Source organism: Gallinula chloropus, assembly GCF_964237585.1.
Source record: "Gallinula chloropus genome assembly, chromosome: 5".
NCBI classification, from domain to species: domain Eukaryota; kingdom Metazoa; phylum Chordata; class Aves; order Gruiformes; family Rallidae; genus Gallinula; species Gallinula chloropus.
Window position 1 is genome coordinate 10,705,741 of NC_140090.1, and position 17,495 is coordinate 10,723,235.

Below are 17,495 nucleotides of genomic sequence, written 5' to 3' on the forward strand. Positions count from 1 at the left end.
CATGCTATCATCTTGACAGCACAGCAAGGAGAGGAAGTACTGCCTAGGGATGGGGAGATGGAGCTGTGAAGATGCCCAGCAAAGCCTGGGACAGAGCAGGGGGATGAGTCTCTGTTCTCTGATTAGCAGTGCAACCATTAGTCTTTGCAGGGAGTCCGCTTGTAGCCATGTAGGGAAGGCACCCATCCAGCTGAGCTGGGTTTGCCCCCTTTACCCTGGGATTTGTTCTATGGCTCTTGTCTACCCTTTGTCTTGGGAGAAAATCCTTCCCAGCAGCAGTGTTTGAACTTTAAAATGCAATGGGCTGTCACTGATTTAGAGCTGTAGTCACTCCGATTTACAGCCTCAGAGACTGACTTTGTCACTCTTGTGCCCTCTGAAAATGAAGAATGGCTGCTGGACTTGGCAGCCAAATGGCAGACCGATGCGTGCTTGGTCCCCTGCTGCCAGGGCTGGCAGATGCTGCAAGTGCTGTGGCGTTGGCATCCTCCTCCTCATTGTTGTTTTGTGGTGATCTCATCCTGGCTCCCAGGGACCATCCCATGAGCACTGCTGGCTGGCTGTCCCCCTTGTCCTTATGAAGATGTTACTCTGACATCTGAGGGGTGGAGGGACAGTGATGGGCAGAAGTTAGTGTCTTAAAGAGGCACTTCTGCCTTGCCTTCAAGTTGACAAAATTCTCATCAGGATTCCAAATTGTACATTATTTATTTACTTCTTTTTATAACAGGTATGTGAAGTCTTCTAGGAAAAGTTTGGGGCTGATTTGTTGAAAAAAACCCCATGTTCTCTTGCCAAGCCTGCCCACAGTTGAAGGAGTTGTCATACCAAAGTCTTATAACCCATTTGTACCCTAGGTTCCTAGCCTCAACGTGGAGATTCTTTGCTTCATCCTGTTTCCCTTCCTTGTGTCTTTAGATAATAATTCTTTACACTAATGACTGTCCCTGATTGTACAACACCCTGTACACGGGCCTAAAATAACAGTTCAGTTCTTTATTCTTAGTCCTACCGTGTGGCTTCTGCGTGACACTGGGACAATGAGTGACCCTCTTCCATTTTCCTTTCTGCAAAGCAGCGATAATTCCTGCTTCCAGAGCACATCCCTTGTCTGGAAGGTGCCACCTACGTGCTGAGCACTGTTACTCCCTCTGCTAAACGTGCCTGTGATCGTCATTAAACACAGGCAGGACAGGCTGCTTTGTAACAGCATTTGTCCCCTGTGAATACAGGGGCCTGTAATGGATCTGGTCTGGGGTGGAGGGGGGTGGGAGGGGATGTACCACCCCCGGAATGAGCTGTCCTGATGAACAGTAGCATTTCTCTTTTTGACAATTGGACAACACTGTCTTCTGTGAGGTTTGCATTAAGATAAGATGGGCTTTGTTCAGATCTCTGCTTTTTTTCCCCCCCTCCCCTTCCCCCCAGCATTGTTCAGATTGGACAAATGGCTCTTTGTAGATGTGTGAGCTGTAGCTTGCTTCTGTGAAAGACAGGAATAGCTTTTCAACTGTCATCAGGAGCCAGTATTCGTGTGTGAATGAAAACACAGCATTACCGTTCTGAAGCAATCAATTAACTGATTGATTAGATTACATATTATAATATATATTATATATACTGTAACTTAGATTAACTCCAAATTGCATTGATTTCTACTAAATACAGGTGTGATGGCCGGGTTCAACATGAGTGGAGATCTCCAGAAGCCTGCTACCAACATCCCCCTGGGGTCACTGGCTGCTATTGGCACCTCGTAAGTCACGGGCTGGTGAAAATTTACTCTTTGGAAACTGCCCCGGATGTGACCGCTCCGTTTCAAATTCCCATCAACCTTTTATTACTTAGCCATCTGGAAAATTAGATTCTGGCTCTCATTCAAATTATCATCCATTACCACCACCTACTCTGGAGGGGTTAGAGAAGAGGTTCGTTAATGTGGATGTAATCAGTTCTTCCTGTGACAGGTGGGGTGTGTGTTGGTGCAAGAGCAGTTCTGCTGCTGCAGCCTGGCTGTCCCAGACCAGGCTGCAAAGATCTCAAAGCCTGGGGGGTGTGTGATTTTGTCATTTTGTCACTTGATGCTGTTGATTTCAAAGTGCATAAATGGAAAAGATAACAAATATAAAATATGGTAAAGTTTAATTTTTATTATTGGGAAAATGGAGCCAAGACAGGTGAGATATCCAAACCACCTGCAAGGCCAGGGGAACACACTGCATCCCTGAGCAGTGCTATGCCCTGGGAAATGCTGCTTTCCAGGAGTAAAGTGCTGTTAAATATTAACCCTCCCCCCCACAAACGCACCTCTGTAGGTTTTCCTGCCTGCTTTCACTGCCACCTAAATTGCTTTTGAAATTATTGCTTTTAATTGCATACCAAGGTTCAAACAGAAGGGAAGGATCTTCAGAATTTAAGGGGATTCCTGCTGAAATTAATGCGTGTGCGAGGGAATTCCACAGGGCACAGAAGCACCACAGATAGATGGGATGTGGTCACTCACATCTCTGCTATCTGGGCTTTGCAGGCAGACTAACTTATCTCTTCACCTGAGTGGAGGCCCCATTAAAAAGTCTGTCCCCAGGACTGGGGTATCCCCCCATGCACACATGAAGAGTGCAGTGAGCTTCCCCTCAGGGGTACCTTACATTTGTGCTGCAGCTATTCCTGGTAGTGGGTAATGTTGATCCAGGCTAAATTTAGCCCTGAGGTTAAATCATGCAGGAACAGCCCATGCAGAGTGATTGAAGACCCAACTTGCAGCTAATGGGCAGAATTCTCAATGGTCTTCTCTTGCTGGAAAAAAAACCCAACCCAAAACAGTTTATTTTTCTTGTTTGCAGGTGGTTTCTGTACATGGTCTTTGTTTTTTTGTTGGGAGCCATTTGCACCCGCCAGTCACTCCGCTACGACTTCATGATTGCAGAGAAGGTAACTTGTGTGAATAACTCAGCGTGGTTTTCGGGTTGCTGAACGCTTGAACTTCTCCAAGACCCTAAGGAATTTGGGTACCCATCCCTCACTAACATTCAGGGGGATTTTCCCATTGGGAAGGGCAGCACACAATTGGTTTGAATAGCTTTGCTTTCACCAGCACATCCAGCAATGCTGAATCTTGGCATAATCACCCAGCAATAGCTTTAAGAGCTAAAATATGCTAATGTGGTCTAATGATAAATGCTGTATTTTATTCAGTGTATCCTTTCTCAGTGGTGAGAGCTTAGACCAAATTGAAATCTCTAAAGAACCCCACTGCTTATCTTTACTAAGTCAAGCAGAGCTTAGCGTTTCCATGTCTAGTGGGCTGTAATTGTGGGGCGAGCAATAGGATTATGAAACCCAAGACATTCCACATGGGTGTATATACATCAGGCAGAGGATGGCATCACTGCTGGCCTTTAAGAAAAGAGCAAAAGATTTTGGTTTGACCTTAAATGGGCTATGGGATAGAATTTTTCAATGAATCAGCATTTTTCCAAAATGGTGGATTCATCATAGTTGGCACTATTTTTTGTGATTAATTCAAAATTATGATCTTTGCCATTTATTTGTTTTGTAATGCGCTTTTTAATCTAAAATATTGTTTTGAAACTCTGGCTTCTTGTTCTGGCTAAGTAACTGTAGCTCTAGACTCCCTCCAGCCCCCCCAAAAAACCCCTCTGAATTATTGTTGGAACTCCTGCCACTTCCTGCTAAGGTAAAAAATCATTTGTTGCAGGGCAAAAAAGAATGAGCCTGTCTTCTTTAAGGCAATGTCTTTGTGTGTCAGCCTGACAGACTTAGTGGGTGAAAAGTACAGTAACTAAAATGCTCCTTTAAATGAATCAGCTGAAGAGAAAAATATTATTTTTCTAAAAAATCTGTATTTTAGGTTCAAAACCCTCTGGAAGAAAATGAAAAATCTCCCAGTAAAGAATAACAAGATATTTAATAGCGTTAAATATTAAACTAACAAACAAATTAACCACCCCCCTCAAAAAAAAGCCCCAAATCCATCTTTTCCTTAGTATGGCACAAAATAATGGGGCAATCCCAATATTCACGTTGCCTCTTTGAGTTATTACAAGCTGCCTTAGATTTTAATGACTTTGTTTGGAGAGGGAGAGGTGGGGAGGAGGGATCATTACACATCCAACATGCAAAGTCTCCCTTTCTGTCACTCACAGGTGAGCGAGTGCTTGGCTGCTTTTCTCCCTTACAATACTTGTTTGGCTTTTTTAACATAAAAATGAGGTTCAGTGATTTCACTTCTAATGAGCCCAAAGTGCCAATTTCTCACAAAGTATTCACACTCTCTGTGCTCAAAGCCACCAGCAAACCCTTTCATCAACCTCAGTGAAAAGGACTCTTCCCCTCTAACCCTGATTTGAATGTCAAGTAGTACATTTAAATGCAAGCATTTTTGGCAGCTAAAATAATATACAAGGTCTGGCCCAGCTGATTGTTTCTCCCAAGTATTTCTCAGAGCAAGGCAGGATTAGAGGAGAGGGGAAGGGAAGATTCCCCATCGATGTCTGTCAGTTGGTCTAATGAAAGCTGATAGCTGCTCATCGTTTCCTCTGCCCCACAAGATAAAATTCATGAGGCCAAGTGGATTTTCATGGGAAAAAGAAATGTTGTGGTAGGAGGTTTGTATGGTTCTCAGCCACAGCATCAATTTTACATGCCTTCCCCAAGCAGCAAGCGTTTTATGGCTTTTTACCCAGCCTCCTCTTTGCTGTGTGTGGGGGTTTCACAGATGAGGAAAAGGCAGATGTAGCTTGAATCATCTTTAGACACATAAATTTTTGTAATTCCTTCTAATAAAGCACAGACCACCCGATTTCAACAAGGGCAGAAGCTGGGAGGGCCTATGTTCATTTAGACCTTGTCTTCTGGGAGAGGAGGGGTGAGGGCGAAGGACACATGGCTTGTGGGGGACCTGCATTCGGTGCTGTCCCCTGCCATGGTTGTCTTTGGGCACCTCCAGCAGCTCTCTTCAGTGGAGTGTGGGCAGGATGACCAAAATTTGGGTTTTTTTCTCCCAGCCTGGCCTCTGTGTTGGTGTTACCCCCCCCCCCCCCCTCGATTTCCCTTTCTCTGTGGCTTGCTGCTGGCTGTCAGACTTGTGTAGCCTTGCAGGACGTGAGGAAGCCTCAAATGACCTTTGTCTCCTTGGTTTTGCCCATATCCTCAGGCCACGGTACCAGGAGCACTCCCAATTCCAAGCTTTCTCTCTCAGTGTTCATGCTGTGGGGGTCTGTGTGTTTGGGTGGGTGTGTTTTTAGAGATGCTGCCAGTGCTTGCAGCACTTGACAGTGGGGACATGTGCAGGGAGACCCCAGTCCTCCCTTCCATGTGACAGACCATGAGCTGCCCTCCTTCCCCTCCACACAGGCAGGAGATGCTCCCCGTTTAAAGGAGTGCCTGCTAGAAACCAGTAACAAACCCAGCCTTGTTTGTACTGTGGCTTTAAAGATTATTTTTGTTAAGTTTTATGTTGGCCAAAGGAAATTCTTTTCTCATTGAAGACAGGAAAATAAGGTCATTGTATTATATCCCTCGGAGCGTATTTTTTGAGATGCCATTTAAGTGGCAATTTTGATTTGGTTTTAGAGTGGATTTTCTTTCAGGATTGGTTTTCCCCTCTGGGACACAGGGGTTTGTCTTCCTGTTTGGGATGGTTGGAAGCCTGGGCAGCTTTTCCTGTATGGTGTGCTCTGTATATAAGTGATCTCTCCTGAAATAAACTCACTTCCAGTTACTTAAGGGGAATCTAATAGCTACAGCTTTGCCACAATTGCTCTGAGTGACAAAGGCTTTCTTGGATATGAGCTTGTCAGATGGCTCTGTCAGTACAGGATGTTCAGCATTAAATTACTTTTATGGGATAATTTTCCTGTATTAATTGCTTGCACTTTATACCACAGACCAGTTAAATGCTACTTTCCCAGGGCTCTCTCTGTTCCTTTTAGCAACATTACAAAATATATGTGATCTCTTAAAATACATGTGTGTGAGAATGCTCGTGGGTCTTTAAAGACCAATATAATCAACTTTGCATTCTCTCCTCTTCCTCCAGGTATCCTTGGTGGGTTTCTTGTTTTTGCTGGGGCTGTACATCTCATCCCTGGCATCCTGCATGGGAGGGCTGTATGGAGCACCCAGGATCCTGCAGTGCATCGCCCAGGAGAACGTGATCCCCACACTCGCCTTCCTAGGACGTGGGGTTAGTCAATCCTGTCTCTGACATTGCTCTCAAAGCTTCACCTGAAGGAAAACTGGGGATCTAAGAAGTCAGGATTTCCCTGTGTCTGTAGGGTGACGTGAGGGATATATGAAAATTGAGGAGGGGAAGGCTTGGGACCTGATACCTCAGAGTAGGCAGAAAACCCAGGAAATGGTTTATAAAAGAGAACCTCAAGATCCTGTCTGCTCTAGTCCTTTCCCTGCCTGTCTCCTGGGCTGCAGCACCTCGGCCCGAGTACGTGACTAGTTGCAGTGCAGTAGATTCAGTCTCCGTGCACCGGAGGAGAGGATGCTTCTGGGTAAGATAAGGTGCCTTTTTGGATACTATAAAATAAATACAAAGAATAGATTTGAAAGGTTAAGTTAGAGGGCTGATAAGCTTTAGATATGCTTTGAAACAAAGCCTGGCTTTGAATATGACAAGAGGCTTTTTCCTTGTCCTGTAATTAATCCCTGTTCACATGAGTTGTTCCGCCGAGATCAGTGAAAGTACCAGTCACTAAGGACTCTGTAGTCTTGGGCTATACATTCAGAGCAACCTATTTTTCTGGCCTTTTTCTAATCAGGGAGAAAATAATTCCCTCACTCTCAATAACCTGCAGCCCCTAACTGTCCATACCCAGGGCTGGAAAAATCTGATGATAACTCTGCTCCTTCAGAGCAGCTCGTAAACATGGAAAAGTTTTTTACAATATTGGTATTTATGATCGTTTTAAAACATTTAAATGTTTTATAGGTATAATGATTTTCTATACCTTGCTTTATTTTTCTCAAAGAAATTTTCTAAAATTAAAGTTGTGAGGATAGCAATAATAATAATAATAAATAGTACTAATTATAGGTGAAGCAGGAACAATAATGACAGCAAAACCTTCCAGCTCCTGAAGGCAGTTGTCAGGTGATCCCTGCACAGGAACAGGCTGTTCTCTACTTAGCAACCCGTTGCAAATTCTCAGTGATTTAGCAAATTTGACTGCAAAGCTGATTCCTTCTCTTCTCTGATAGTTTTCTGTCTTCCTGTCAAATTTTCTCCTCGGAACTCTGTCCAGGGAGAGCACCACAATGTGAAGGGTCCAAAGAGGTGAGAAATCAAAGGTGAATCACTTCCCCCTGTCCTTCTTTCTGCCACCTTGAAGCTTGTCTAGATTCGGCTTATGGGGAGTTAACAAATTTAGTTTGCTCTTAACAATCAGTTCTACTTCAGTTCTTATTTTCCATGGTTGGAAAAAGTGTTGTAGTCACCACAGCCCCAGCTGATGAGAAGAACACGATTGCTTTCTTTAGAGTTAAACCCCAGCCAGAGGCATCCTGAGATGGTACCATCTGTTCCCCATCTCAGTACATCTTTCCGATACTGAAGATGCTCTGAGAACTGTGTTCCTTTATCCCTGAGATATCTTTCTATATCATTATCATGTGTAAGATCCAGAAATGGTCCTCTTTTCTAATAATAAAATAAAAATAGTTCCCTTTGAGCTGCGTATTGAAGAAGCACATGCAGTAAGTGAAACCCTAAGATACCTTGTAAGATACCTTTCCTGTGAGGTCTTTACACAGCCTGCACAGGCTTCTATGGTACTGAAACAGTGGGACAGTGCTGGTACAAGGAAGGGCACATCAGACCTGGGGTGAAGGTTCATCAGCTGATGGCTAAAGTCTTTCCACCCCCTCATGCTCTTTGCTTTGTCTCTCTTTCTCCTCCTTGCTGCCTTCACCCCATCCCAAAGGAGAAGAGCAGGAGGGGTTTCTCCTGGCTGCCTGACTTCCCAATGCACACCCAGTGTTGCTGGGGCTGCTTCCCGCCCTCCAGCATCCTTGCCTGCCTACCTCTCTGCTGCTGGGCAGACCTGGCTTGGCTGGAAGAAAGGAGGCAAACCCCAAGTGCAGAGGCTTAGCAGAGAGTGGGTTTAGCTCAGCCTCATGTCAGGGCAGGGCCAGAAGCTGCTGATGTGGAGGTGGCAGTGCTCCGTGCAGGCAGAGCTTTTTCAACTCTGTCTGACAGTCAAAGCCTTTCCAACAGCAGTGTGCAGGAGCCTTTTGGGTAGGCAGCAATGTGGAGTCCTGTAGAGAAATTAGAGATGCACAGTTAACTCTAATTAACACATTTTATTGCTGGACTTCCCATAAGCCCCACAAATCTCCCTGAAGATTTGATGACATTGTTTTATCATGGAAATACAGAGTGAGAGTGGATGAATTTTCCAAAGACAAAGCTCAAGTAAAGCTCAAGGTGAGGTGGGAGCCCAGCAGCTTTTGGCTTCCAGCCTGTCTTTTAATTTATTAAGCCAGTCAGTCTCTGCTTGCACATGCATACATGCATTTCATGACTGAGGAGGTGCTTCAGACCACCCATGACAGCTGAGCAAGTGTGGAATCCTCATGGTGAGGCTCGTGGCTATTAATTTCAATGTAAGTTTGTTTTACTTATCACCTAGAAAGGACCCAACAAGACTCCAGTGGCTGCAATTTGCCTAACAAGTTTCATCACCATGGCTTTCGTCTTCATTGGGCAAGTGAATGTTCTCGCTCCCATCGTCACCATCACCTTCATGTTGACATATATTGCTGTGGACTATTCCTATTTCTCAATCTCCTTGAGCTACAACGTTCAGCATAAGCCTGGCGAGATCCAGATGGAAAACACTAGGCCTGCTCACCCTTCCCAGCCTTTAATTGTCAACAAGCCCTCCAGCCGTGCAGCAGATGGAGTGATTCAAAGCAGGTCAAATGGCACTTTGCTGGAATTCACAAAAGACATGGACCAGCTCTTTAAACCATTTCGTAGTGAGCCAGGTACTTGCAAAAAAGGAGGAGGTGAGAATTCAACCCAAAATGCCAAACAGAAGAAGGCAAAGAAGCCAGCCAAGCAGACATTACAGGACAGCTTTCTCCTGGATCTCCATGACGATGCTCCCCTGTCTCAATATGGTTGGGATGAGACCACAGAGCCCGGAAGGAAGAGCTGGCAGGACCTAGCTGAGCAGGTCCATCAGCGTGACCTGGAACCCTGCTCATCACCTGCTGTGGATGCTCAGTGGACACCCAGGCTGCTGGAGCAGGGGGAAGAGCTCTTCTGCGAGGTGCCGGCACTCCCCAGCCAGAGGGAAGAAGGTAAGGGCTGTAGGAGATGGACATTGCCATGCTCACAGGGAATGGTTTATAGCCTTGGCCTTCCAGGTGCTTTCCTGAAGGCAGACACGGAACTAGCTTTGTACAGGGCTGTCATTCTGTGATTCACAGCAATAGTATCATTTATTCCAGGTGGGGGTAGAGTTCATCGCAGTGCATCACAGGAGGGGTTCCAGGGCAATTTCCTATGGAAGATTAATCACAGGAAAGCAGGCAGGACTATATTTACTGTAGGGTTGTTTACTGTATGCTCACTATTCTACACATGCACACGTAACCCTGTACATTAAAAAGGTTTGAAGTGTAACTGCATCCTGGTGCAGAGTAGGAAGGATGGAGCTGTGCAAGTCTGACACTCAGGCTACCGAGTGCAGTGGTCCTCATGCCTCTGGTGGAGCCTGTAAGTCAGCATCCACAGCCAAGGGGCTGAAGCTGTTTTGTTAGCCTGGAGCTCGTCATCTCAGTGCTGTAGTGTTTTATCAGCATTGGTCAATTAAGCTTTATAAACCCCTCTAAGGGAGAAAAATGTTACTTATCTTCTTTCACAATCAGGGAAACCGAGGCAGGAATAGGCAGATGTGGACTTCAGATGGGCTCATTACCAGGGTTGGCAATTTTTATTTTATATTTTTCCACTTCTTTTCTGTTTTCATTTAAAATATTTTGATTTAACTCTGCCATACCCAGCTGTGATCTAGAATTTCTGCTTTGGGTTTCTGCAATCAGGTAAAGTAGGAGGAAAAAACCCTACATTATGGCTCCTTTCTAACGTCTTTTTTTATTATTATTATTTTACTTTTCCCCCTGTAGAATCGTCTATAAAACAACAATATACAGAGTTCGAAATTCAGCAAATACCAGAATCCTTCTATTCCAAATTCTGCAATCACTGGGTTTCCTTTGTTGGTGTAAGTAATTTTCTTTTATTTCGAGCCCTGGTTTGTGATTGTAGAAAACCAAAGGGAAATGGCTTTTCTTTCTAGTGTTGCGAGTCACCTGAATTAAGGTACCAGGCATCCAGCAGTTCACATTCAGAGAAAGCCAGATGGCATGTTAATTAAAACAACAGCAAAAAACCCCCAAACAACAAACCAACCCAACAAAAAACCCCAAACAACTCAACCTAAAAAGATGCCAGACTTTGAATTGTATCTTAGGACTTTAGAGATGCATTTCTGGCTGGGAAAAAATCCGTGTCCCTCTTTTCACTGTGTGCCAGCCTGCTTTATTTTGCCCTGGGATGGAGTGAGACATCAATTTCTAAGCTGTGTTGCTTCTATTTGAGCCAGTTTCTGCAAGCTTGGGGTGGGGTTTTCACAGCCTGGCTGTGAAATTCCATCTTTTGAGGGAGGAAAGTGGAGCATTGCTCCAGCACACTACTTTAAAGAATAAATAACTTTTAAGTAGCTTCTGTCTCAAGCCACGGAGGAGTTTTAGACATTTAAATTCATCTTGGGAAGATGGATTAATGGGCAGATGACAGGGAAAGGGTCAGATATGCATAATGAATGAACCATATGGCTTTGCTGCATGGATGAGAATTTCATAGCCTTGCGTAAAATGTAACAAACCCACTTGAACAACACGCTGAACCCTTTTAGTTTAAACCTCAGATGGAGTTTGACACCTACCCTTCAAATTCACTGCTCCTGCTGCCAGCAGCCAGCTCCTGGTGAGGGGTCCCACTGGACTGCAGTGCCAAGGGTGGGATGGATGTGGAGGCTCTTCTATAGCAGTGACATCTCTAGGAGGTTGTGTGCTGATGCCGTCTCTGGGCTCAGTGAGTAACGTGGCTCCTAAATGTGAATCATTGCAGAGCAGTCAGCGCTCTGCCTTCGGGGGGGAATTTGCTTGTGAAGATGACTGACATGGTCATTAAAGCAGATTTGGTTTCCTGTCAATAATCAGACTTGGGAGGAGGTTGCAGCAGAGCTGAGAAGGGATCATCAATGCAAAATAAAATCACAGAAGCAAAAATCAGATGCATTTATTCATCCTGGCTCCATTCCCCTTTGCCCCTTCTCTTTGGGCTTCACCAGTTGTGTCTGTCTGGACTCATTTAGCATTTCCTTTGCATGCTGCCCCTTGCTGTTCCACACCTCAGCCATGAGGATGTAACCCCTGACCTTGTCTATATACTCCTTGAGCCCACCCTAACTCCAGAGCTGGTAAGCCTCTGGATACTCCTCTTGGAGTAGCCCAAACAGAGACCTGAGGTCCACATGGCCTCTAGGACTCAGGGTAGCTCACTGAAAGCTACTTCTGTGCTGCTGAAGATGACACTGTAGCCAAGTGCTGTCCCTCCTTTTAACAGTAAGACTGGATGGGGCTCCCTCTAACACAGGAACCTCCTTACCAAGAAACTTCAGCCATGCCATACCCACATCTTTTCAGGTGATGCTAGTTGGAAGTGCTTTGCATGTGGCCAAAATACAAGTGCTGTGGGCAGGACATGATGTGGTCCTGCTGTCCCACCAGCCTCAGCCACCAACACCCAAGAGCATCCATCCACCCACGCGGTTGCAATTGGCATCATTCCTCCTCTGGGCAAGACCTGGGCTCTGCAGCAGGCCTTGTGCAAGGAGATCATCTGTTGTGTTCCCATCCCACAACGTTGTTAGGATGGAAATACCCAAAAGGAAACACTCATCAGGATAAGTCCAAGTGGCTGGGTCCTGGGTCCTGACTGAAGAAAGAGCATTATGGATGTTCTCATAACAGCCTAAAGCCCTAGCACTGTCTCAGTTGTTAATGAGTTTCTGCTGGAGTTGCAATGCCTGCTCATCTTGCCAGGTTGAGGAACAAACTGCTGACCCGGTGTCTGAAGGGGAGCAAGTCCTCCCTGGGCACTGCCCTCCCAGCTCTCCCACAGGGCCACACCAGGAGGTCAATGGAGCTGCTGGTCTTTGCAGAAAAAAGACTGTCAGATGTCATCACCATATTGCTTAAAGGCCCTGGGCTAACCCCAAATCGTGTCTTTCCAACAGGCGATCGTGTCCCTCATCATAATGTTTGTCATTCAGTGGATCTACACCCTTGTCAGCCTGGGTGCTGCCATTATTCTGTACTTCTACATTGGCCAAGTGAGCCCAGGACTCCCCCTTGGTGGGTTAACTTTTTTTTTCCTGTATTATTAAATCTGCTTAAAAATTCATTAAGCTTTAATTTAATTAGGAACTGACAGTCATGTGATTAATATGCATGTGACAGAGCGAAGGCTGAGGTTTGTTTCATTGCTAGTTTAAATACATTTTCTGTCTGATTCTCTAATTTCATCTTGCTTTCTATCTGTGACTAGCATTGGTCTGACAGCTTGAACATTGTGCTTATTGCTTTATTGTACTTTAAATGACAACCCCAGCTACTCATGCTCAGAGTTAAGGGGGTGGCAGATTGTAAATACATCACAGCAACGAGAAAAATCTGCCGTAAATATGTTTTAATAAACTTGATTAATCAATCTAAACCCTCCCTGAGAAAACTGTAAGGAAAACGGAAATTATGACAAGTATCTCATTAAATCTCAGCATTAATAATGCTGGAACAAGAGAGCCTTTTGATTCCAGAACTAAACAGGTTGAATATGTTGGGAACGTAATCTGGGAAAATACTCTTAGGCAGAGGGCACTGGAAAGGTCTGTGCATGTGATCAGCTTAAAAGAAATTCAAAAATTAAACACTGAAGCACATTCAGAAAGCAGCTGACAAGAGCCTACAGCTCCTTGGCATGCCAGAGGGGCTTGCATTGGTCTGTGTCCCTGAAGAGAGGGTGGTAGGCAGGCAGTGTGCGTGTACTCACCTCCTTATGTGTCTGTTCAGGTGTAGGTGCATCTATACATTGATGTAGGTGTGTGACTACCTGTGCATGTGGAAGTGAAAGTATTTCTCCAAGCAGAGAAAAGTCCAAACAACTTGAGTCTGTTATGTCTTTTAGGCAGCACACAGCTGTCTCCTTGGGATTGTTTGGATGAAAGGTTATTAGACAGTGGGTAGGTAAGGACTAGATTTCCAAAACCCAAGGGATGAGAAACAAACTAAATAGTCACTCAGTAATCATCACAGCATCGCTCACTAAAGCTTCTCTTTCTACTCTTGCTGACTTCTTATTTGTCTGGATGGCATAGCAGAAAAGGGCTGAGATTGTGGGTAGTACTTGCTAATTTGTATCTTTTGAAATATATCTAAGTTTTAACAATATTTTGTTTTACAGTCCCCATATATTAAAGAAAACAGAATATTTTCAGGGTTTGGGGTTTTCTTTGCCTCTGTATATTATATATCTCAGTTATTATATATCTGTTATCTTCTTTGAAAGTATTTACCAAAAATAAAAAGAATTTCTCAGTCAGTGTGTAGAGGATTTTGGAAGGTGATCTGAGAAATAGCAGTGTGATGGGACCTTTTTTCTTGGTTTCTTTTGCACGTGCATTCCCATGCCTGCAGAACAACAGTGCACAGCAAAAGAAAAGTTAGAAGTGAACTCTCAAAGTTCAGCCTGATTTTTATTTGGCTGTGAGTGAGGATTATTTTGTGGTCACGTGGCATCCAATGATCTGTGAGTTTGTCCTCCAAAGGACTGAATGACCTTTGTGCCTAGAAAGGTTTGGGAGATGTTGGCTTGAGAGATGCTCTGGATTAAGGACTAGATCAAGACCTTGGGAGCAGAAGTGCTCTGGGATTTCAACACGTCCCTTCTCTCCCTTCCTCCCCAACAGCCTGAGCCAAATCCAACAGGCACTGCTGGGTCTCTCTTCTCCCTGTTCCTGCCCACAAACTTCTCCTGCTGCTTTTGCTGCCAGTTCCAGTGCTCCCCTGCTCCTGCAGTGAGCCAGTGCAGGAAACTGTCTCTACAGAGAAATCAGAAAAAAGCAAATAATGTTGAAGTAATAAGCTAAGCCAGATCTCCATGGGGCCAGACAAGAGGGAATGAACAGTGAGACCACAGCCACTCTGGCTGAGGTTGACCGAATGGCCCCTACCATTTCCCCATCCCTGTAATGGGAATGATCCTCGCAGTCCAGGGAGGAAAAGGTACTGCACCAGGTGTCTGTGCTTTGCTCATAGCTTTACTGGGGTTTAACAAGCTGCTGGTCTGGGAAGGGATAGCTCTTCTCCCTCTGAAATTTGGGGTCATTTCCTGACACTTGTTTAAAAGCTGCAGCAGGCAGGAAGACTGCAGGAACGTTCTCACCATCACAAAACCTTTCTGCAGCAAAGGGAAATAAACCAAGCACATTAGTTTGAGATTTTATGCACAAAATCAATGGTGTAATGCTATTATGAGAGAATTAGCAGCTTACTGACTTCTTGTGTCTTTTCTCTGTAGGAGCAGCAGCGAATTTCAGTTTCTTTGGCTGGATTAAGTTGGTTCTGATCACCTTGTGCAGGTTGGTACCAGTCGCTTGGCAGTGACAAGGCCGTGCTCATTGTTCCCATGACCTACTAATGTTCACAGAGAGGGGTGGCAGCGTGGACTTGCTTATTACCTTAAGCTGCCCCTTCTTGTATAAGCAAAGTTATTTTTAATTGCAAAAATAACTGTTTGCTCCTATCAGCCTGGCATATGGCTGACCATGTAAGTGGGTGAGCTGGTTTCCTCTGCCTTGCTTGTGGACATGTCAGCTGGTAACCATATCTCAGTGCCTGAAGCTTTATCTTACCTGAAAGATCTTTGGTCAACCTTGGTGGCTTGGGTTGAACTGGAAAATCTGGTAGCAAATAAGGAACAGGAGGCTCTAACTTTTCCACCCAACATCCATTGAAAGCAAATTACAATGGTAGCGGTGGAACAGGCACAAGTGGCAGCTGTGCTTGAGTTTCAGAGAGGAAATCTGGAGGGAAGCCACAATAGCTACAGGGAAAATACAGTAAATAAGGTCTGCAGTGAAGGGACCATTTAGTATTGAGTTTACATGGGACCACAATAGTATTGCCTTGGGGTTTTCTGTCCCAGAAGACCTTTAAGGGTTTTGTTGGTTGGTTATTAGCTGGTTTTGTTAATCTGTTTTGATCCTATTCATTACTAATTCCATCACATTTGGGTTTCCCACAGAGGGCAGTGGCTATCTCTGCTGCTGTACAGTGCAGTGGAGTTTTGAGGTTCTCATCCTGGTTTTGTTGTGGTAGGTGAACACTATAGTAAGGGCTGCACAACATGAGCTGCCATGTGTTGCGTGTGTGAATTTGGTGGCTTCTTTAAAATAAATGCAACCCCAGGCATTTAAGCATGCTGGCACTCACCCATGCCTGTCTTGCCTCTGACCCCAGCCCCTGTAACATGGACACAGGCCTTTGGTGGCTTGGGAGAGAAGTGGGGGTGACGGGACCTCTCTTAGCTCCTTACAGCCAGTCTGCAGCATGGCCAAGAACAGCCCAGTCGCTTGTCCCACATCACATCCATCCCTCTCTCTAGCAGACCAGTGGATGTCTCCAAGTATGGGACTGTGGGTCCCTGAAGACCCACCTGTCCTGCACACCTCTTGCCATGGATAGCTTTGTTCCCACAGCTACTGCTGTCTCTCATGGCAGTTGTATAAAGCCCCACGCTCGCTTAGGCACTGGGGGATGAGAGCCCAGGTTAAACAGACTGCCCCAGGGAGGAGGAGTGAGGGGGTGCAGAGGGTGTGCACTGTGGTTTCTGCATATCTCATTTGGAGCAGGGGGTTGTTCCCCGCCCTTTTCACAGCGTCTGCTGGACTGGTGACATGAACCCAAGCCAAGGGTGAGGGGGTGAGGAGGGGAACAGGGCGCATGGGGATGTAGTGAAGCACTGCCAGAATTAGTCATGGCACAGTGAGTCAGACCCCACTGCTTCAGATCCTGGACACTTCTCTGCCTGGTTCCACCTCAGTGTCTGGGAGGATCTGTGGCAGGTCATCTGAGCTTGATGCAGCAGGATTTTCCTCCTGGTTGTCCCTCAGTGCTTCCCAGCCCATTTGTCAGAGCTTCCCCATGGCAGGCTGGTTGAGATGCAAGGCTTCACAGAGAGTTACCATGCCAGGAAAGGAGAAACTATCCTTCCCAGAGAGCCAGCCCTGCTTCTTGTAGGTAGAGGTGTGGTTCTCTCAGGGGGGTTTTCTCCCATGGGTTACCAGACCAGCCCCATCCTTAATGATTCAGTCAGTAGCATCGGTGAGCAAAGACTCAGCCAAGGAGGGCTGAGGGGAGCTGGCAAGTGCCCAAGGCAGAGCCTGATCCTACTTCTCTCTCCTCAAAGAATGCAGTCTCTGGGTCAGCCAGCCTGCTTGGGCGTCTTACCCGAATGCCAGAGCTCCTGGTATGCTGGCATAAAACATGCTATGCTGGGAGGTCACACAGGTCGCTTTTCTTGCTGCAAGAAACTCATTTGCATTTTTCCTAAGCTTTGTTTCCTTGAAATCCAGGCAAGATATTTTATTGAACTAAATGCAAGAGAGTTGGAAGCAACCAAGGATCCTTGACACCTTTCAGGCTCTTGGGTGCTCAGTGAGGACTGAGTGGGTGCTCTGAGTTTGTGCTGTTTTGATTTGCAGATGTGCAGTAACATCTTAAAATCAGCTTCTGCAATAAAGAGATTCTGGGAGTATCTCCCCCTTCATTTAAAGGAGGTACAAAAATGTTTGAAATGTGCTTTAAAACTTAGGAAACTGTGCTTTAAAACTTAGGAACCTATCAGAAGGACATTTTTCAATAGAAATGGCTCAAGCTTCTTTTCTGCATGTTGTGGAAAACATTTGCCACGGCCAGTATTCAAGGAGGAAAATGATTTGTTAAGGAAATGCCTATTTTCCAGTGTTTGCTGGGGAAGGGGAGTATATTTTTGTGTGCCTTCTAGGGGGAAAAGAAAGTATTTTCAGATTAGCTTTATGCTTCCCAAGGGCACTGAGAAGGATTTAGCCTCTTCACAGAAGCAGTTTGCCTGGTTTTGTTTGCGCAGCCGCTAATGGATGGCAAACAAGAGGTGATGCAGGTGCCTCTCCTTCTCTGTTTTCAGGAGAAGGCCGTCTCCCCAGGAGCAGATCGTGGTGACACCGTCCTTTGCAACAGTTGGCATGGAGACCAAGCAGCTAACCGAGGAGAACGCAGACTTTGCCTCGCGGGACCGCTATCACCAGTCCTCCCTTATCAGCAGAGAGGAGTTCGTGAATCAATTCCAGTAA

General features: G+C 45.5%; 1 protein-coding gene across 1 annotated transcript in view; it reads left to right on the forward strand.

Moving 5' to 3' along the window:
• Positions 1 to 17,495, forward strand: part of SLC12A8 (solute carrier family 12 member 8) — a gene marked incomplete at both ends in the record, with an annotated part of 48,585 nt that extends 31,090 nt beyond the window's left edge. The window contains 8 exons of the mRNA XM_084265618.1: positions 1,669 to 1,756; positions 2,844 to 2,931; positions 6,062 to 6,208; positions 8,664 to 9,339; positions 10,168 to 10,265; positions 12,345 to 12,462; positions 14,684 to 14,744; positions 17,330 to 17,495. Of these exons, the coding sequence (XP_084121744.1) occupies positions 1,669 to 1,756; positions 2,844 to 2,931; positions 6,062 to 6,208; positions 8,664 to 9,339; positions 10,168 to 10,265; positions 12,345 to 12,462; positions 14,684 to 14,744; positions 17,330 to 17,495 (1,442 nt within the window). The remainder of the gene's footprint in view (positions 1 to 1,668; positions 1,757 to 2,843; positions 2,932 to 6,061; positions 6,209 to 8,663; positions 9,340 to 10,167; positions 10,266 to 12,344; positions 12,463 to 14,683; positions 14,745 to 17,329) is intronic.